General features: G+C 39.2%; 1 protein-coding gene, 1 long non-coding RNA gene and 2 other non-coding genes across 6 annotated transcripts; 3 read left to right on the top strand and 1 right to left on the bottom strand.

Moving 5' to 3' along the window:
- Positions 1 to 1,326: 1,326 nt before the first annotated feature.
- On the bottom strand, positions 1,327 to 8,195 carry LOC116668594. Its single transcript, XR_004325796.1, has 3 exons — positions 8,006 to 8,195; positions 7,233 to 7,259; positions 1,327 to 1,347 (listed from the first exon to the last, which is right to left on the bottom strand). It is a non-coding gene; the product is annotated as an uncharacterized LOC116668594 (long non-coding RNA).
- Positions 8,196 to 8,456: 261 nt separating this feature from the next.
- Positions 8,457 to 12,754, top strand: RPL21 (ribosomal protein L21). 3 transcript variants are annotated; one of them, XM_006192937.3, is made up of 6 exons: positions 8,458 to 8,536; positions 10,673 to 10,751; positions 11,028 to 11,089; positions 11,805 to 11,917; positions 12,367 to 12,517; positions 12,627 to 12,754. In XM_006192937.3, exons 2-6 carry the CDS (start codon positions 10,685 to 10,687, stop codon positions 12,714 to 12,716), a joined length of 483 nt encoding a protein of 160 aa, XP_006192999.1. In that variant the 5' UTR covers positions 8,458 to 8,536; positions 10,673 to 10,684; the 3' UTR covers positions 12,717 to 12,754. The 3 variants fall into 3 exon arrangements, with proteins under 3 accessions (XP_032352297.1, XP_006192999.1, XP_014421706.1); XM_014566220.2 differs by having other exon boundaries at positions 8,506 to 8,579; XM_032496406.1 differs by lacking the exon at positions 12,627 to 12,754 and having other exon boundaries at positions 8,457 to 8,536; positions 12,367 to 12,544.
- LOC116668780 lies at positions 11,400 to 11,471 on the top strand. Its single transcript, XR_004326017.1, has one exon. It is a non-coding gene; the product is annotated as a small nucleolar RNA SNORD102 (small nucleolar RNA).
- Positions 11,962 to 12,088, top strand: LOC116668785. Its single transcript, XR_004326021.1, has one exon. It is a non-coding gene; the product is annotated as a small nucleolar RNA SNORA27 (small nucleolar RNA).
- Positions 12,755 to 21,499: the final 8,745 nt, after the last annotated feature.

The following is a 21,499-nucleotide window of genomic DNA, read 5'->3' as shown; positions in this document are numbered from 1 at the left end:
TCACATCACTGTGGTTAAAAAAGATGCTTGATATGATTTCAATCCTCTTAAATTTATTAAGACTTGTTTTGTGGCCTAACATAAGACCTACCCTGGTGAATGAATGTGCCATAGAGAAGAATGTGTATGCATTCTATCACTTGAAAAAAAAAAAAGAGTATGGCATTGGCATAACAGACACACAGATCAGAGGACCAGAATACAGAACCATACGTAAATCCATTCCTATATGGTCAGTTAATTTATGATAAAGGAGCCAAGAATATACAATGGGAAAAGGACAGTCTCTTCAATAAATGGTGTGGGGAAAACTGGATAGCCACATGCAAAAGAATAAAACTGAACCACTGCCTTACACCATACACAAAAATTAGCTCAAAATGGATTAAAGACAAATGTAAGAACTGAAACCATCAAACTCCTAGAAGAAAACATAGGTGGTGAGCTCCTTGACATAGGTCTTGGCAATGATTTTTTAAAATTTGACACCAAAAGTAAAAACAACCAAAGCAAAAATAAGCAAGTGGGGTTACACCAAAGTAAAAAGCTTCTGTACAGCAAAAATGAAACCGTCAACAAAATTAAAAGGCAACCTACTGAATGAGAAAACATATTTGCAAATCATATATCTCATAAGACACTAATATCCAAAATTCATAGATAACTGATACAACTCAATGGCTAAAAAAAAAAACAAAACCAAAAATCTTATTAAAAACTGGGCAGAGGAACTGAATAGACATTTTTTCCCAAGAAGACATACAGATGGCCAACAGGTATGTGAAACAATGCTCAACATCACTAATCATCAGGAAAATGCAAATCAAAACCACAGTCTGAGGACATGGCCTCATACCTGTTAGAACAGCTATTATCAAAAAGGCAACAAACGACATGTTGGTGAGGGTGTGCAGAAGAGAGAACGCTTATGCATCGTTAGTGAGAATGTAAACAGCTGCAGTCACTGTGGAAAACAGTATGGAGGTTACTCAAAAAATTAAAAATAGAACTATCATATGATCCAGCTAGTCCACTTCCAGGTATTTATCCAAGGAAGACAAAAGCACTAGCTTGAAAAGATATACACACCTCCATATTCACTCCAGCACTGCTTACAACAGCCAAGATACAGAAACATCCTGTGTCCACTGATGGATGAATAGCTAAAGAAATTGTGATATACATGTATGTGACATATACATATATATATGCTGGGATATTACTCAGCCATAAAAAAGAAAGAGATCTTACCATTTGTGACAACCTGGATGGAAATTGAGGGCATTATGTTAAGTGAAATAAGTCAGAGAAAGACAAATACTGTATCATCTCTCTCATATGTAGAACCTGAAAGAAAAAAAAAAAAAAAAGACAAGGTCTTAGATACAGAGAACAGATTGGTGGTTGCCAGAGGCAGGGGGTGAAAGGTGAGAGAAATGGGTGAAGGGGTCCAAAAGTAAAGTTTTTTAAATTAATAAATAATAAGTAAAAAAATTTTTAAGGACAACTTAATCCATTGTGTCTAATTCATTTATACTTAACTCATCAAAATATATTTTGTAAGACCCACTTATTATCCAAGAAATCTTTTGAGTCTTTTTAAGACAAGTCTTTTGTCTTTGAACCAGTGAATTCCAATTTTCCATATGAATGAAGCAAGGACCTTGAAAGACTGAAGATTAATTGATTTTCAACTTAGATTCTTGAAATATTTTGTTTTACTTTTTTTTTTTTTTTTTAATGAAGGTACTGGGGATTGAACCCAGGACCTCATGCATGCTAAGAATGTGCTCTACCACTGAGATATTTCCCTCCTTCAAATTCCTGAAATTTTAAGTGAAATCAAAATTTGATATTCTGTTTTCTGCTTGAGCACTGGTCATTTAAAAAAAAAAAAAGAAATTTCTTAACTCAGATCCAGGTAGCCATAATCAATCAATTAGAGCTAAAAACAGATGTGAAATGTGTCTATCAGGCCTCATCAAAATTATTATAAAGCAAGTGTGTGGGATCAGAGGGTGAATTCCTTCCTTCCTTCTTCACAAACACAAAAAGTAAGTCTGTCAGCAGGCAATGAGGATAGCTCCAAGTGTTGGTGCTACCTAGAAAGACTGATGTGATCATTATGGGGGTTAAGGTTCAAACTGAATGTGTAATTACATGGTCACAAGCCTGTTTTTGCCTGTTTTCATGTAAAGAATCAAATTCTGGAAGGGTGCAATCTTTGTCTTACTTGATTTAAAAAAAAAAGATTTTTATCTTGTTCATTTTTTTCTGTTTCTCAAAGTCTCAAAAGAAAATTTTAATGGAAAAAAGATGATTTTGCATAATTATTTTTCACCAAATGTATTTCAATTATTCATAGTATTTCTGCCTCATTACTTTAGCTGTCATTACAGGGACATCTTCCTGGAGACAAGAATTTTCATGACACACTTTCTACACTAGGAACTCCTCAGCAGCTCTTCCTTGAAATTGTGCCCCTGCCAATCCACCAAGACAAAGGGCAAATCCAGCAGAGTTGAGTGATATTGAATAGAATTCCCAATTAGTCTCACATGTAAAGAGGGTAGATCCACGTTTTCTACTAACTTAGAAACTTTGTCCTGCGTGAGTTAAACCGCCTATGTCTTCTGAAAACCACAATAAAGCAAAATATTTTGTTGATATCCTTCCACAGGGAAAAATACAAAAATGGAAAGAGATGTGAATTTAGCTTAATTTAGCTATGGGTTTTGCTGAGGATTTTACTCAAGCCCGGTACAAAATCATAAATTTGCTTCATTTTAGTAAGTCACATTCCTGTGCATTTGTTGACCTTATTTTCCAGAGCTATTGGATGGCTTTCATTTCTCTGAGTGTTTAAAGCTGTTATCCATTTGTACACCTTTACATAAGCAAAAATACTTTATGCCTGAAATACCCTTACTCCCTGTTCTCTGGTCAGTGTTGCTCCTTCAACAAGCTCAGCCTCCACTGTGAAGCTTTCCTCTTCATCGGGGCACCCATGCCCTTCCTCTAATCTAGGGGTGGTGGCATCAACTGTGGAACCCCCACACTGCTCATACGCAGTGCCCGTTACTACCGCACTCAGAACTCTGTATCCCCTTTCTCCTCCACCAAACTCTCTGTGGAGTCCTTGAGGGCAAGGATCATGTTTTATTCATTTTTATAGTCTCATCACTCAGTGCAGTACCTGATTTAATCTAGATGCTTATAAATATTGAATGAATTTTGACTTTTCCTATTTCCTACATTTAACTTACTTCACATTTCTTTTTAAGTTTCAATGCCTTTCTTATTCTTTTTGCATTAATGATCTCAAACTGGAGATAAATTGACCATCAGACACTTAGGAAACCACTTTGGTTTTCAGATCTGTATGATGGAACTAATGACACAAACCTATTTAAAAAGACTGCAGGAAAAATAAATGCCTTACTCTCTTCAGAGGAAAATGCTAAATAAAATAGGGGTTCACTTCAGAAAACCATTTGGCAATTTTCTATGAAGTTACATACCTAATGGTCAAGCAACACTAATCCTAGTTATTTATTCCAAAGAAATGAAAACATATTCACAAAAATATTTATGGTAGCTTTATTAACAAACCCCAAATTTCCATCAAGAAGAGAATGTATAAATAAATTGCGGTATATTCATATGGTGGAATACTACTTCACAATAAAAAATAAATTGAACTACTGGTACAAGCAATAACATGATTGAATCTCAAAAACATTAAGCTGAACAAAAAGAGCCAGACAAAAAAAAGAGTACACACTGTATAGTACTATCGACATGAAATTTAAGAATAGGCAAAATGAATCTATGGTTATAGAAACCAGAAAATTGGATGGTGCTAGTAGGGGAGGGGATTAGCTGGGAAGAAGCATCAGGAATTACCAATGGGGATGGCAATGTTCTATATCTTGATTGGGGATACTGGTTCTAAGGGTATATAAGTCAAAATCACCCAAATGTACACTTAGGATCTGTGCATTTTAGTGTATATATATTTTTAAAACCTGTGTATACACACACACATACACAAATACATGTGTACAAAGTCTAAAATAGAAGGCCACAGCAAGAACACATTTCATTTTGGAATTCATTTTGGTATACTATTATTTTAACATTCTCTAATTATATTTTTCTTAGGATACCAGTAATTTCTCTTTAGTTTTGGTTACAATTAGCCCGAATCAACTGATGAGTGAGATAAGTAATAGACTATGCTAAGAAACAGAAAAATTGACTTAAAATTTTGCTATGACAAATAAGGACATTTTCTAAAGTTAACTAAAATAGAAGTAACTGTAAACACTTTGGTCACAGAGATTTGGATTTGCTCTATAACGAAGAGATCTTATTACATTTCTAGCTATTTAGATAAATAAAGCAATGTATATATTTAGGAAGCAAGAAGATAACGAATATGCCACTTAAAAGGCAAAGGGAACGGCTGGGGTTAGGGGGAAGCCCCCAAAGCTGGAAAGGGCTTGCCCAGGTCATGGAACTAAAGAGGGCAGTGGGAGCCACAAGGAACTGAGGGAGGAGCCAAGGGAAACTGAAAAGAAAAGCAAAAACAGGTTTATTCAGACCCTCATAAGGGTCTTATCCTAACAGCAATAGAAAATCTTTGGAGGGCTTTAAGCAAGGGAGTGATATAACTAGGTTTACGTTTTTAAAACATCATCACTCTGGCTATGATGTAGAAAATGAACAGAACTGAGGCAAGAGAGATAAAAAGTGACCTTAATGAAGCCATTCCTTCAGGTGAGAGACTCCAGTGGTGGTGGCCAGAGATGGAAGAAGCTGGCCATCTGGAGAAATATTTTGCAAGTGGAACTGGGACAAAATGTGCTGATAGATTAGACATGAAAAGGTTAAGGGAAAACTTAAAGATGGAACTAAAGTTTCTAGCTTACACCATTTATTGACATACTGGAAATACTGGATCAAAAGTCTTATTTTGGACATGTTAACTTTGAGATGCTAAAGGGTATCCCAGAACAGATGGCAGGTTAAACAGAGGTTCTGAGGAGAGGCCTGAATTAAAGAAATAATTCTGGTAGTATAAGTAGCAGAGATGAAATGTAAAATGATGGTGTATGTGGAATTACCTAGAAAGAGTGTACCAACAGAAGAGTGGGGGAGCAGTTCCAAGTCCTGAGAAAGCCTGTTATTTAGAGGACAGGGAGAGGGGAAAACAGCAACACAGGCCGTGGAGTGGTCAGAAAGGGTAGGGCTTCAAGGAGGAAGAGTGGACGACAGGGTTCAAAGCATCTGAGAGATGACAGACAAGAACAGGGGATGTCTTTTGGTTTTGGCAACACAGAAGCAGTGGATGCCCTGGACAAGACAAGTTTTAGTGGCACGACTGGGGCAGAGGTCAGATGAAATGAAAACAGGACGGGAGATGAGGAAGAGAAGGCAGTGCTTGCTCATTATTAGGTTAAGCCACACAACACTGCTGAAATCTGATAGCTTCTAATGTACAAAAATAGTAAGTTCATAGGATTGTTTGGATTTTTTTTTTTTTAAGTTTGATGGAAGAAAATATGGAGCAGTAAATGGAAGGGAAGATGAGGTCAAGTAGGGCTGGAAAGAAGAAGGCTGTGGGTTTTGGGTGGAACGACCAGAGCACATTTGTACACAGATAACAATGAGGCTGGCATTAGCAGAAAGAAAGGTGGAAAATAAATAAATAATAAAATAAATAAACCTAATTACCTACCCCCCTCAAAAAATACATTATGACATCACTTATATGTGGAATCAAAAAAAAAAAAAAAAGACACAAATGAACTTATTTACAAAACAGAGACAGACTCACATAGAAAACAAACTTATGGTTACCAAGGGGGAAAGAGGGTGGGAAGGGATAAATCAGGAGTTCAAGATTTGCAGATACTAACTACTACACATAATATAGATAAACAAGTTTCTACCATATAGCAGTGAACTACATTCAATATTTTGTAGTAAACTACAATGAAAAAGAATATGGAAAGGAATATATGTATGCATATGGATGATTGAAACACTATGCTGCACACCAGAAACTTATGCAACATGTAAACTGACTATACTTCAATTAAAAAAGAAGAGTAGGAAAAAAAGAAGAGGAGAATTGATGAGATTAAAAAAGGTGGAGAGAAGGGATAGTAGATTTGATAACCTAAGACAAAATATAAAATAGTCTTCACAGAGCAGGTAAACAACTACCTCTGGAACTGCCGAGGCAATGCTAAGTACTGCTAAGTACCTGCTTGAGAACGGTTGATCGTGAATTGACCATGGGGGCCGCAAACTCAGTTGCCTTTAGGGGCAAGGCAGGTCCACATCTGAGGCAGGCTGAGTGGACACAAAACTCAAGAACACACGCCCCATTTAAAGCAGGTAGCTACTGGATTCTGCCACCAAGATTGTCAGCTTTACATTGACAAATCTCCTGATTTTTCAAGAGAAGCCAGAAATCTTGACTTTTACATAACATATTTTAAATTTAAAAACATTCTGTGTTAAAAAAAAACCACTGTGTTGAAGAAAACAGGTTTGTGTGTGAAAAATATAGCCCAGGAATGACTACAGTGACACGAGCTGGCCAGTTGGCAGGATTTTCTTCCATGATGCTCAACTGTGGAAATGCTGTCAGGGCTGCATTTATCCAAGGTTGGACATTAGCAAGAACAATATGAAAGACAGAATGACTTGAGGGAGTTGAAAGGGAGCAGTCATAATGGAGAACTACTAAAAATTAAGCTGGATAAACAATGTAGTTGCCAAAAGGAGGCATTAAAAGAATTGATGAAGGCAATCCTTATTCCTTCTCAAGTTCCTGAGCAAGTGAGTTTAAGGGCTAAAGACTATAGTCACCGAATGTATAAATTCAAAATTTTTGAACCTATGCAAGTTTTAGAAATTACAAGTCCCAGGTGCAATAGGGGAGTGAGTCCAAAAAAAAAAAAAAAAAACCCACAATTTTTGAAATCACTGGGATAACATTCCTTAAATTCAAATAGGTTAAGATTTTTGTTGCTTAGTTAATTGTTAGAAAATACACTATAAAAATAATCCATACAATCATGAGAAAGATATCAGACAAATTCCAATATTGGGGCAACCTACAAAATACCTGACCAGGACTCCTCAAAACTGTCAAGGGCACTAAAAATAAGGAAAGCCTGAGAAACCACCACAGCATAAGGAGACATGATAACTACCTGAATTGTGGCATCCTGGATGGGATCCTGGAACAGAAAAAGGATTCTAGATAAAATACAAGGAAATCTGAATAACTATGAATTTTCATTAACAATAATGTACGACATTGGTTCACTAATTGTAACAAGTGTACCACACTAACAAGAGAAACTGTGTGTCAAGCATATGGGAATTCTCTGTACCATTAAAAAACTTTTTTTAAGTAAATTTAAAACTACCCTAAAAATCTCTATTAATAAAATACTAAAGAGTATAGTAACAAATAACAGCCTCCCATGTATTCAATACGCAGTTTAAAAATAGCCAACACAGTTAAAACCTCCTTTATATCCCTTTCTTTATAGTCCCCTCCCTACCAGATAGGACTATTATAAGTTTGATTTTCATTCTCTTGCTAATTCTTGACTACTTCACTACTTATGCATATATTCCTAAGCAATATATAGTATTGTTTTGCATGTTTAAACTTCTATGTATATAAATTGTCCAACTGTGTGTATTATACATCTCCCTCTTTTTGCTTCATCACATTTCTGGGCTCAGTCTTGACTTCCTGGCATATATTCCATCCTTTCATGTGTTCATGCTCTTATTGTAGGACATTTACAATTTTTTATTTCTACGCATCTGCTGTTGTAGACCTTTGCCTACATATCAGAGTTCCTGTAAGATACAAAGTTAAGAGGGAACGCTGGAATTCGGTATTTCGATATTTTCGGTTTCACTCGATTTCTCCAAATTGCTTTCCAGAGCAGCTGTAACGCGCACCTACCAGCAGCTGAGTAGTATGTTTTGAAGCACTGGGGGGAAAAAAACTTTTGAAAGACATACAAGCTGGATAACACGCTTTCTTCACCATAGTTTTACTTTTGTCCCCACGTAACCACCTCTACAGACGGCCGTCAGGAGACGACGAAAAGCTCAGACGGCGAGTGAGACGCCGCGCCCCGGAGCCCGGGGACGCAGGCACACACCCACTTCCGGCGCGGCGTCTGACGCAGGGCGGACGTCGGCACGCTCGGGACGTCGGTTCCTTGGGTCGCTCTTGAAGGCCCCTTTCCGGTCTGTCTGGCAAGGTCCAAGTGTCAGCTTGTGTCGGTCTACTGCCTCGTTTTCGCAAGAAAGGAAAATATCCTCACAGGAACGAGATCCCCCTCGTTCTCAGGGACGACGCACTTCCCCAGAAAAGAGTGGCTGTCGGCCAGCGTTTCTTCAGGCAGTGCCGCGGGCAGCCCTCGGGCCCTTGTAAGGCGCGCGCCACAGCCCCGCCTCCTTCCTTTCGGCCGGAACCGCCATCTTCCAGGTAGGCCTTTCGCGTGGCTCCCGGAGCCCCTCGTCCCCCACGCGTGAGTACCAACCCTGTGGCCGCTGAAGTGGGACATTAGAGCCCTAGGGAGACTGTCTAGCCTGCTGGGGCCCGCTGGCCTGGGTGGTGGAGCTGTGTCCGTCCAGACGGGGCGCGGCGGATGCGGGGCCGGACCTGGGCCTGCGCCCGGGGGCCGAGGACTCGACTGCGGCCCCACGTGGGGACAGGCTCAGGGAAGAGGAGACCGACGCACGGGGCTGAGGCCACTCGGGTCAGTCGGGAAAGGGAGTTTTTCCTGTGCGGCCACGGCTTCAGCCCCGTTACCCTAGGCCTTTGCGGACAGGCTCTGGGGCTGCGTGGTCTCACGTCTTTCGAACTCCTTCATTGTGCAGTTTTAACCTGTATTCTAGAACCAGAACTGTAATGCTTTCGGGTAGGGACTTTGGGGTAAAAGAAACAGGTTAAAATCGAGGCGCCCGTTTTAATTTCCCGCTAGGTGTGTGCGTGTGAAAGTCTGGGGTCGTGGTCGGAGAATCGCACTGGTGCCCAATGAGTCGACCTGGATGAGGAACCTCAGACCACTTGTCACTGATGCACGAAAATGAGTTCTGGTGGTTTTAATTTTGGCCCGGGATCGCAGTTGGGCTAAGGGAAAGAACTTTGTTTGTCACGGGTATTGATTGTTTTGTTAACGCCAGGACACCAAGTGTTGAGCGAAAGAATTCCTGAATATCTGCGCCTGGTTTAGAAGTTTAAGGGGAAAGCTCTTGAATAACCAATTAGATCTTGGTTTTGCGTCTTTTTGTCTAGTTTGTAGCAGCGAGCTACCAGAATTGAGCAAATTGTGGGTTGCACCCCAGTGGGTCCCATTTGAGGTAGTAGTATAAAATCTGAAACACCATTGCTTGGGTTGTTGAGTATTGTTTGTAGAAACGCCTTCGATTGTATGTATATTGGATCATGATGGATTTCTGACTCGGAAAGTGGGTCCATTGGAAGGAGCATGGACTCAGGAGTCAAAAATGACTTCCATTACTGGTTCTGTCAATTTGTGACTCCGTAAAGTGACTTGGACCTGCAGAACACGTCTCCTTTTTATGAACTTAATGTAAGTTTGTATGAACTTGATGCAGTTAGGAATTAAAACGGTACTTGATAGATGCTTAATTGCCTTTTAAAGTGAAGTGTGCATTTGTTGTGAATGGGAGACTGATTTATGTTAGAACACTGTCAGCAACCTAAAAGGCGTTTTGGTACATTTTTGCCTTGTGATAGGAGTAGTTGCCAGCTGTGGTAGTTCTACCCTTGGATGATTGGAAATAATCAAAACCATTGTTTTGACATTTTGGGGAAAAGTGAGACGTTCAACTCTAAAAGCCTATAGGTGAATTCTTAGATAAAGTTAAGTCCTGCTTACTAGTTAGCACCTTCCATGTGCTAGGAATTGCTCAGTACTTTGTAGCAGCATAATCTCAGTTAATTGTATAAGTATTAATTCCATTTTACATACGAGAATCAGAATTTAAATGTAGGTCTCTCGGCAAGTAAGTGCCAAACCTGTGTCAAAATCAGTTCAGTGATTATAAAGCCTTTTTTTCCCTCCCTTTGGCCTTATGTATGCTTCCTAGTAAACCACTGAGTAATCATGTATGAAGTAAGTTGGGGATATTTGACAGTTAATAGATGCTGTATAAGAAATTGGTCACAGAAAACTAGGTTGATGAGGAAGGGGGGTTTAATCCATTATGTTAAAATTAAGCAAAATTCCAGTGTTCTTGGCAGTGTAGGCTGGTTCTTCAGATGTGTTGTGGTAGCAGTCCTGTTGTGATTCTATATTCTAATAGGGAAAGTACTGGTTTGGGTTCTAACATCCAGTTCAGCTTCTTAGGCGTTTTAAAGTTGTAGAGCTTAGGCAGTAGTGGTAAAGATCTTACTTGGTAAAATGACAAGGTTTTTTTTTTTTTTTTCTCCTTTATAAAGAACTACTGATTGGTGAGCCAGCTTTTTAAGATAGTTCACTAATTCTGATGTTCCTACTGAAATGCATGCATTTGTAATTACACATTTTTTGGTTAAAGGGCAAGTATCAATTTTGCAGTAATATTTTGACTGTTCTATACTTTTTGGTTTCAGTAATTCGCCAGAATGACCAACACAAAGGGAAAGAGGAGGGGCACCCGCTACATGTTCTCTAGGCCTTTTAGGAAACATGGTGAGTAGATTCACCCCTCTTGGGAGCAAGCATGGCATACATTTGTGTTTTATTAACTTCGTGCTGTGGTTCATATAAGGTGTTTTTAAATGGCATTAATTAACCAGCATCCACCTGGCTTGTAAATAAAAAGCATGAATTTTATATAGTAGTCACTTTAAAACACATAACTGGCAAAAAGATAGTGTGTTTTGAAAGCTGGAAGGATTACAAATTTTTTTAATTGTGACTTTTTAATGTTGATATTGACTATATTGGGATCTTTTTGTTTTTCAGGAGTTGTTCCTTTGGCTACATACATGCGAATCTATAAGAAAGGTGATATTGTAGACATCAAGGTAAAATATGAAATTGGGGACATATCCTACAGAATAACATTAGAAGTTAGAAAAGTTGGGTTTAATCTAATTCAAATACAAGTGTATTTTGTATCTTTGGCTGTATTTTGTCTTCCTAAATGAAGAAAAATCTATTTCCTGAAGAAGAGGTAATGAGAGTGTAGAAACGCCTGTTTTAATTTTATTTTCAGAAACCAGAGTGCAATTCTTGAGTCTAAGAATTTTCTCATTACTTCTTTTTAACAGCTAGTGGGAAAATGAGAGGGGTAAATCATGAGAGTTTATATTTAAATGTGTCCTGGCAGTCTAGAGCTTAATGATGATTGTCTCTTTTGATGCTTTAAAGCAACGTGAAAAAAATATTTCACCGGCTCTGAAAGCTCTTGAGTTGCCATTTAACGAAAAAAATCTTAGAGTATCTTAGTTACTTTGGGTTTAAAAGGAAGGGGAAATTGTTGTCATAATATCTCCTTTCTAAAGTTGGGAGTTTGAGATTTGTAAATGTTAACCACTGTGTATAAAAATAGATTGAAAAAACATTAATTCTATATAGTACAGGGAACTATATTCAGTATCTTGTAATAACCTTTAATGAAAAATATGAAAACAAATATATGTATGACTGGGATGTTATGCTGTGTACCAGAAATTGACACATTGTAACCGAGATACTTCAATTAAAAAAAAATGAAACATTTATCTCCTTTCTTAACAGGGAACCGGTACTGTTCAAAAAGGAATGCCCCACAAATGTTACCATGGCAAAACTGGAAGAGTCTACAATGTTACCCAGCATGCTGTTGGCATTATTGTAAACAAACAAGTTAAGTAAGTAATGTCATGGTTCTCCGTGGCTGCTTAGTATTCCTTCATACCCCCTTTTCACTTTGCCAATTGGACTTATGTCTTTATTGGTCATTCAAGTGGGGCAAAGGAAACATCCTTTTAAAACTCAAGCAGACTGGGTGTTTGTCTTGTAACCTGTCAGAGGAAACAATAAACTTAACGGGAAAGTCTTACGGGATTTGTTCCTAAGCAGTTCTAGTTTTCAGAGTATAAAGGGTTTAATAGGGTGTACATTTTATTAGCAGTCTGGTTTTGGTTAAATTATTTGGTGTTTCAGAGTCTTATCACCTCATCAGAAGAGAGCTTAACAGTGGGGATGTTTGCCTCAAGGCCTCATCCAATGAGATTAATAAATGAAACTGCTGAAACAATTTTCTGAATTTTGGCTATGTTTTTGATGAAGCATTTAGAAGAGTTTCTTCTCTGTCCAGGGGCAAGATTCTTGCCAAGAGAATTAATGTGCGTGTTGAGCATATTAAGCACTCTAAAAGCCGAGATAGCTTCCTGAAACGAGTGAGGGAAAATGATCAGAAAAAGAAGGAAGCCAAAGAGAAAGGTACTTGGGTTCAGCTGAAGCGCCAGGTGAGTACTTGACATGGTTTCTCAGTATCAAGTATATTATTAGTGCTGAGAGCATTTTGAAGGAGAGTACAGTATTTTACATAATTATTCTCTTGCCTTTTTTTAATAGCCTGCTCCACCCAGAGAAGCCCACTTCGTGAGAACCAATGGAAAGGAGCCTGAACTGTTGGAACCCATTCCCTATGAATTCATGGCATGAGAGGTGTAAAGAAAATTAAAAGACCTGCACTGTACAAATGTTTGTCTTAATTGAGTAGAAGTTTGTCCCCTTCCCCAAAGAACTATTTAAAGCAATTTTTAATTGTGTCCCAATTCAGTGGGTGTTATCTTTATTCAAATTTAGTGTTTCTCTTCCTGGAAGGTGTGAGGTGGTTTATCGTGCGGTATAGTCCATTGATTAGGAAACTGCCAGATATTTATTAAATACTTACACTAGTTTTGAAAATAGTCTTTCTAAATTCCTATGAAAATAAGGGTTTAAAGAATAAGTGAAATATCTCTTGCATTACGATTAAGCACAGGGAAAGTTTATTACTCATAATTGCACTATAAATAGCTGTGTTTTGAGAATCAGAACTCAGCTTTGAAGCCTATTACTTAAAAATACATTGTTTAAAGCCTCCTCCCCATCCTTTGAGTTATATACTAGTGCTGAGTTTTGACCCCTCTTGCAACAGGGCTCAGAAAATGTGTTAGTGATCATTTGAATACCTTTTTTATTTCAACCAAGGATAAACACTGATATGTTTAATATGTGGTATTCAAAGCACTTTACATAATGTACTCATAAAAAACTTGGAATAATTTATTTTGTTCATTTTACAATGTTGCAGGTGCAGAGTGTTAGACAAAGATTCAAACCCAGAAAGTCTGGCTGCGTCATCAGGTCTTAATCATTAGTGCTATAGTGCTTCATAGTAATGAGAACATTTTGAAGTTACTTTGTATAGTTGGGACACATTTTAGGTTTTCTGTTACTTCCTGGATATTTTTAATTGGATATGGCAGACGTCCAAAAGGAAATTGATAGCATCCCATCCCAGCTGCCTTCAGTATTTGATACCTGTAGCAAGTTTATTTAAAATGGAAACCTAGGCTTCTTGTGTTCAGTGTTCTCTGCCCACTGTTAGTCTTGAGGACAAGAACCTGTTAAATGCTGTGAATAGGTAAAACCACTAGTGTTGGTGGCCTTCCGTTTGCCGAGTAAAGTGATGGTAATAGGACTGCTTGGGAATCCAGCAAACCTGGTTTTAAATCTTGGTGAGGGGCTAAAGCCTTATAGTAAATGATGGTTATTAATTTTAAGGATGTGTATCTAGTGGTGGAGGCTTATGTTTAAACATATCGGACAACAGAAATTACCATTCACCACCACCACAGAAAACAAGGAGAACCTTACACACTGCGTCAGTTGACATTCCTGGTCTGTTCTTTGATCTAAGTTAGTTGATGGCACCACTTATGCACCCAGTTGAAGTTACTGTAACTCTTTTCAGTCACTTTGCATATTTTGAAATTCTGTTTCTTGTGTATCTTTAACAGCCTTTTCTTCTTTCCAGGCCTGCCCCTTTGGTCACACACTTCATTTCTCCCTTAGAATCTTAGGGCAGCTTCAAGGCTTCACCTTTACTGGTTATGCTGCAGGTGGCTTAACCTGTGTGTCGCTTCTCTTGCCTGTGAAAAGGGTAGTGAAAGTGCCCTCCCCACCCTCCAAGGGTGGTTGTGAAGCTTCTCTGGGAATCCAAGTAGGGGACACAACACGGTGTCACAGGTGAATGGTCAGTAACTGCTGGCTTTTGCTGCATGATCTGGTCCTAGTTCAGAGCTTTGTAGTTTTACTCCACAACAAGAATATTTTAGAAATCCAACTAATACATAGCTCCTAATAATTTCATTTCTTCCCAGGATATGTAACTAGTCTGGTTCCTACTAAATTGTTTCTATTTCCTGTTTTCCTACATTATACTCTAACTTTTTAGGAAAATTTGCTTATTGGAACGGCTTTGTCACCCCAGTTGTTTTACACAGGTACTTGACTTTGCGTGAAATACCTACACTTTGTTCATTTGCTGAGTTCCTGCTTGTCCACCTTGAGTCATAGGTGAACCGTTCCTGATAAAAGTATTTCAAGGAGAGGAATGAAAGTGTTTGTAATCAAAGAGATTACTTCTGGCCTTGGGTTGATGGAGTGAAATCCCCCATATCTTTGTTCCCAGGACAGGTGTGTTAGCTTCTCTTACGGTGTTTACAATTTTTAGAAAACTTCTGCCTTCCCCACTAGACCTGAGGTTAGGGACTGTGCCTTACTAAATTTTGCACTCCTAGTGCCTGGCAAGTAGTAAGCATTCCATAAATGCTCTTTAATGGGAAAAGCACTGCTTTTTTTTTTTTCTTTAATAGACATTTTTATTCTACTTTATGTCCAATTTTATTTTCCTATGGATTTTACTGTAGTGTTTCTCTGAGTTTTGAGGGCTAATCACCATGTTGCTCAGGAGTAATTGGGATTATCAATCCCCCATGTGGTGTGGAAAGATCAAGAGACCTCAAACATTTTTTGTTTGTTCTTCAGCAGTTCATGTTAACCCTGCTTTCTGTCTCCGTAAAAGGAGAGTATCATCTGTGAACTGGGATTGGACCAGGTGATTCCTAGACATCATCTGTGCACTTTGAGTCTCTGATTCCGTATTTAACCAGGACCAAATGAAGTACATTTGTGACAAAAAGGAAATGGGAGTGTAAGTTACCTTGATTCAGAGGGGCTGGTGATGCTGAACACTGAGAAAAGGGAGGGCTGCAAAGAGAACTAAAGGGAGTTACATTTAGGGCAGATAATCAGAAAATGTGAGCTCTTCCATCTGATGTATAGTGCAGTAATTTTCTAAAATACTGTCAGTGGCATACTATGAATATGCTAAAAGGTATTTTTTGATCCTTTAAGGATAGATTTTCTCACATGCACAATGTGAGAATGCACAATACTGAGTTTAAAATGTTTCTCAGATTCTTGGTTCATTCTGATAAATTGCCCTAAAGGGTTATGCCAGTTTGCTCTCCATGAGTGAGTGGAAGTGTTGTGTCTGCGCCTCCTCAGCACTGGTCGTTACCATTTCGTCTTGGTTAAGGCTAATCTGGTGGGAGAAAATGCTCTACTGAGTTTGGCCTCAGCTTCTGGAAGGCTTCCTGTTTTACCTCTGCTGTAGTCTGTACTGGGCTTCATTGCCTTTCTGACCTCCAAATACTGAAGTACCTTTATACTCCTGCTCAAAGCCCCATGTCAGCTGGCGTCTGCCTGCCTTTCTGGCCTCGTACCACTTCCAGCCCCCAGTCAGATTCAGTTATGCTGGCCTCCTTGCTGCACCTTGAATATGTCAAGTGCACACTTGCCTCAGAGCTTTTGTATTTGACAACTTGGTATTTTTTCTGGAATAAACAGGCTCCCCGTGATTTATTTCCTTTAGTCTCAGATTTTAGCCAAGACTTTCTTAGCATTGTGTGAAAATAAGCAGACTCCTTCCTCTGCCCCTTTCTGTGGAGGGTGGCTGGTTTCCCACTACCTTGTGTTCTGCTGGGGAGTGTCATCAACTTGCATCTACGGTACTTTCAGTTAGGGAATACTTCATTGTTACCTACTGTACTCAAGGAGGTCAGGCACCATTAAGGAGGTTGTAATCTAGGAGGAGCAGTAAGGCTGGGAGTCCTGTAAAGACCAAGGCAAAACAAGGCACCAAGGAGAGGCAAAGGGCAGTAGAGGGGAGAGTTGGTGTTCAAGGGGCTCTTGTTTTCACGGGTTACTCCTGGCCTCTTGTTTCCTTGACCTTTTCCACTTGCTGCTTCCTTGCCTTCAGCCTGCAGACTTGGAATGCCAGCAGATGAAGCAAACAGCTTTTCCTTGTTTCTTTTGTAGCCTAAGTTCCATCTCCCTCTGCATATCTGGCTTCCGCCTACACCACTCTAATGAAACTACTCGTAAAAGTTACCAAACACCTGCTAATTAAATTTAGAGACCTTTTTTCCATTTACTTTATCTCCCTGATGTTTGACAGCCAACAATTTTTTTCTCTTCCAGAGGCTTCTGCTATCATACTTTACCCGGCTTCTACCTATCTGACTCCCCCTTACCCTCCTTATTCTGGATTCTCCTTGCTGTTCCACACCTGTCACTCTCCTAAGTTCTTTCTGGGTGATCTCGAAGTATGGTTCCCCAGCAGGCAGCATCAACATCTTAGAACTTGGTAAAAATGCAGAATCAGAAATTCTGGGGTTGGGGCCCAGCACTCCACAAGCTCTGGGTGGTTGAGATGCATGATTAAATTTGAGAACCACGAAATTTATGTTTCTAGCCATCTCTAACACGCTTGAGGTTCAGATTTCAAGCTCACTTTCTCTGAAGCTGTAGATACGTATTTCCAGTTCCCTCTTGGGCACCTCCTTTGGGTTATAATGGTTCTGAGCAGAGTAGAGTTGAAACCAAGTTTTCTTAGTAAGCCATGACTGAATGAGGCTGCATGGTTCCTTGAATTGTTAGTTCTTTCTTTTTTGATCTAGCTAGGTATTAAGGCCAGCTGTTTATGTTTAGTTGAACGCAATTCCAAGGGTTGAGTAAAATATATCACACTTTGTGCAATTTTCCCCTGTATATTGTTGCCAAAAAACCCATCAGTTTCATGTTCCCACTAGTGTAGATTAGCATTTTCTCTGCATTTGGATGGAAAAGATTCTAAAAAATAAACAATTACTAAAATTTAACAATAAGAATTGCTAAAATATCAGAGGTTAGGTTTGTCTTACTTGAGCACAAGAGAAAGAATTTTAAACAATTTGACTTATTTGGAGTGTTTATAGCATATTCCTTCATCCCAGTCCCACTTAAACGGAAGAAAAATGATGCTGTTAAGAGACGTTCAGAATCTTAGTTGCTTGGTTGTGAATAGTAACAGTGAGGCAGCACCTGCAGCTGTTACTGCTAAGGTGGAAAATGTGTCATGGAACAGTGAATAAGCAGTCTGAGGTTCCGCATTGATTCTTTTTTCAGACAGCGAAGTGGTGAGGAGCAATTGATAGACCATCTCATAAAGCCCCAAATGGAAAAGGCACAGAGAAAATCCTCTCATAGTACTTTACTAGCATGATTGCAGTTTATGGAAATCATTTGGGTTGGAAAAGAAATGCAGCGGGGTACTCCTTACTGTCCATAAAATGAGATGATGGCTTTTGACACTTGTGTGTGGTACCGTCCACCCTTGAGGACAGTTCAATGGCTTTCCATAGCCTCCAGATGAATTCCTTAGCATGGTCTTGCTTGCCATCCACAGTCTGGTCCCCAGCCTTTTGGGTCATCTACCACATCCTAATCTTTGAGACTGCTCATGCTTCCCAAGCTTACCGTATGCTTCCTGCCTTCATGATTTTGCTCATGCTGTTCTCAGCTTGATAAAACATTTTCTACCCATGTGTTTCCATCTAGCAAATATGCTTGCAGACTACGTCATTTCTCCCTGTAGCTTTCTCTGGTTACTCACCCCCCACTTCAGATTTTCTCGGGATAAAATTAGTGTAACAAAATAGGTGTGAATTAATATTTATATACAGCACAAAGTGATAACCACCAAAAGTGTAGTTACCATCCCCACCATTTTACCCCCTTCAACCTTTTCACCTACCTTCCAACCTCCATCCTCTCTGGTAATGCCTAACACGTTCTCTGTATCTGAGTTTTATTTTATTTGTCCATTTTTTTTTAAGATTGCACATATGAGTGAAATTATTTGGTGTTTGTCTTTATCTGATTTACTTTGCTTAGCATAATGCCCTTGAGGGCCGTCCATATTGTCACAAATGGCAAGATTTCATTTTTCTTTGTGGCTAGGAAGTAATCTTGCATATGTATGTATATTCCACATCTTTATCTGTTTATTCATCAATGGATACTTCATATCTTGGCTATTGTAAATAATGCTGCAGTGAATATAAGCATGCATGTATCTTTGAATTAGTCTTTTTGTATTTTTTGGATAAATACCCAGAACTGGAGTAGCTGGATCATATGGTAGGTCTGTTGATTTTGTGAGGAACCTCCCTACTGTTTCCATAGTAGCTGCATCAGTTTACGTTCCCACCAGTGCACAGGGCTCCCTTTTCTCCACATCCTTGCCAACGTTTATTCCTTATCTTTTTGTTAGTAGCCATGCTGACAGATGTGAAGTGATACAGTTCTGGTTGATTTACATTTCCCTGATGACTAGTGATGTTGAACAACTTTCCGTGAGCTTGTTGGCCATCTGAATGTCTGGGAAAATTTTTATTCAGATCCTCTGCCTGTTTTTTAATTGGGTAATTTTGTTGTTGAGTTGTATGAGTTCTTTATATATTTTGGATAGTAGCCCCTTACCAGACACATAATTTGCAAGTATCTCCCATTCAGTGGGTTGCGTTTTCATGGTGGTTTTTTTTTTTTTTTTTCTTCTTTTGGAAGAATAGTCAATTACAATACGGGTTTTAGGTGTCCAGCACAGTGATTCAGTATTTTTATAAATTATACTCCATTAAAAGTTATTACAAAATAATGGCTATAGTTCCCTGTGCTGTATAGTATATCCTTGTTTATTTCATACACAGTAGTTTATATCTTTGTTTTTTTATTTTAATGATAGTGCCTTGCTGTGCAGAAGCTTTTTAGTTTGATGTAGTCCCATTTGTTTATTTTTGCTTTTGTTTCCCTTGCCTTTGGAATTTGATCCACAGAAACATCATGAAGGCTGATGTCAGGGAGGTTATCACCTATGTTTTCTTCTAGGATTTTTATGGTTTCAGGTGTTACCTTCAGGCCAGTCCGTTTTGAGTCAGTTTTTGTGTACGGTATAAGATAGTGGTCTAGTTTCAGTCTTTTGCATATTGTGGCTGTCTGGTTTTCCCAACACCGTTTATTAAAGAGACTATCATTTCTCCATGGTATGTTCTTGGCTCCTTTGTCATAAATTAATGTCCACATGTGTGTGGGAAAAGGAAATAAAAGGCACTCAATTAGAACTAGAAGATTCAACCAAGGAGGTGAAAGACCTGTACACTGAAAACTCTTTAAGACATTGATCGAAGAAATTGAAGACCAAATAAATGGAAAGATTTTTCCATGCTCATGGATTGGAATGACAATACTACCCAAAGCAATTTATAGATTCGGTGCAATTCCTATCAAAATTCCAGGGGCATCACAGAACTGAGACACATATTTCTAAAATTTATATGGAACCACAAAAGATCCCAAATTGCCAAAGCAGTTTTGAGAAGAACAAAGGTGGAGATATCATGCTGTCCTGATGTTGAGCTATACTGCAAGGCTATAATTATCAAAATCAGTACGATATTGGTATAATACTGTACTATTTTTGATACCAGATATAGATCGATGGAACAGAATTGAGAGCCCAGAAATAGACCCACTCAGATTAAATTCTCCCTGTTGCACCTGTATTGGAGTTCTCACCCCAACCTGCTTTGTCATTCCATTTACGTGACCAGTATTCTTCATCCTGCTCTCCACATTGGTGAAGATTTGAAATGAGAGGAACCCCTACTGAGGTACCCACTGCTGAATGGTTCTGTGACTGAGTAAGTTGCTAAACTTGTCTGAACCTCAATTTAGAAGATATTCTACCCATTTCACAGGATTAATTAAGGAAGAATTAAGATACTTGAGGGTTTTTTGTAAGCTCAGCAGGAATATATAAATGATAGTTTAACGTCACTCCGGAGGTGTCTGAATGCGGGCAGGTATGTCTTAAACGTCCTCAGTGAATGTTTATGATAACAGGAAGCTGTTCTTTGTGTTCTGTATCAGCACTTAACAGAGCCTTACAGAGAGCAGATATTCAGGAATTTTGACTGCTGCATTGTAGGGGGCTGGTAAAGGACAGAAGCATAGTTTTCTGAGGAAAACACTTAAAGACAGTCTGAGTCTCCAGGAAGCTCAGTATTTAAGGATTTAGGACCTACAGGGAAGGTAGTTGATGTTAGGTGAAGGACAGCAGGACGTTCTTGAAGCAGGGGAGGACTTCTGGCAAGTTTTGCCTGAGGGCTAGAAATGAGCTTATTTGGCTGATGAAGGGTTAATAACCACCCACACCTGATATTTGCATATTACCAAATTCTACCCTTCACACTCACCTACACACCCACGGATTTGTGTATTCATATCTGTGCCTACACATCCCTATTATCTTTTTAAAACCACTTCATGCCTGTGTTATATTGGTTGCACCACAATTTTACATAATTCTGGACACAAAGAAACCCAAAATGAAATAGAACACAAGCAGCAACAGTTTAGGCAAAGCTATTTATAATTCTGCAGTTCAGTAGCATATTGTCTGCGTTAAAAGGTCATGGGTGAGCTTGTATATTTGCAGACACAAAGCTTTCCAAGGAGAAGCAATGGAGTAACAATTTAAGCTCTCTGAGCAGAGGTGCAATGTAAGTGCAAAATGGGACATAATTATGACCGGGCAGAGAACAGTCTTAGGAATCTTCCTCATGGGTGACCCTTAACCTAAAATGATCTTATACTTGGGATGAGGTAAGGAGGTAGGCCCAAGATTCAGCCGAGACAGGGCTGTGTTTTCCCTTAAAAGGCCTGCATTTTCACTTGAGGAAAGTGAAGGGTGTTTGGCAGATTCCGATGATCCTGCTCCACAGGGATCCCCTCTTCTAATTTCTTGACTTAAGGTGAGTGTAGCCTCCAGGGAGAGCTGGTCATGGCAGCCCCAATTCTTCGCTCGGCACTTCAGTACACTAGTTCCCAGCTTCTCAGTTCTGGCCACTGAGATGTGAGGGCATCTGCTGGGTTCTTCACGTGGGACGTGAGAGCAGGAGTGACGGAGAGAATGAGACACCAAGAAATGGAGGCAGGAGAAGTGATGGAGCTTGGTGATTAATCCACGTGGAAGTGAGGGGGTTAGAGTCAAGGCCACCTCAGTGGCCAGAACT

The sequence above is a fragment of the Camelus ferus genome, chromosome 14 (genome assembly GCF_009834535.1).
Source record: "Camelus ferus isolate YT-003-E chromosome 14, BCGSAC_Cfer_1.0, whole genome shotgun sequence".
In the NCBI taxonomy this organism is placed as follows: Eukaryota; Metazoa; Chordata; class Mammalia; order Artiodactyla; family Camelidae; genus Camelus; species Camelus ferus.
The sequence above is the reverse complement of the archived record's forward strand: the minus strand, read 5'-3'. Positions and strand labels throughout refer to the sequence as shown.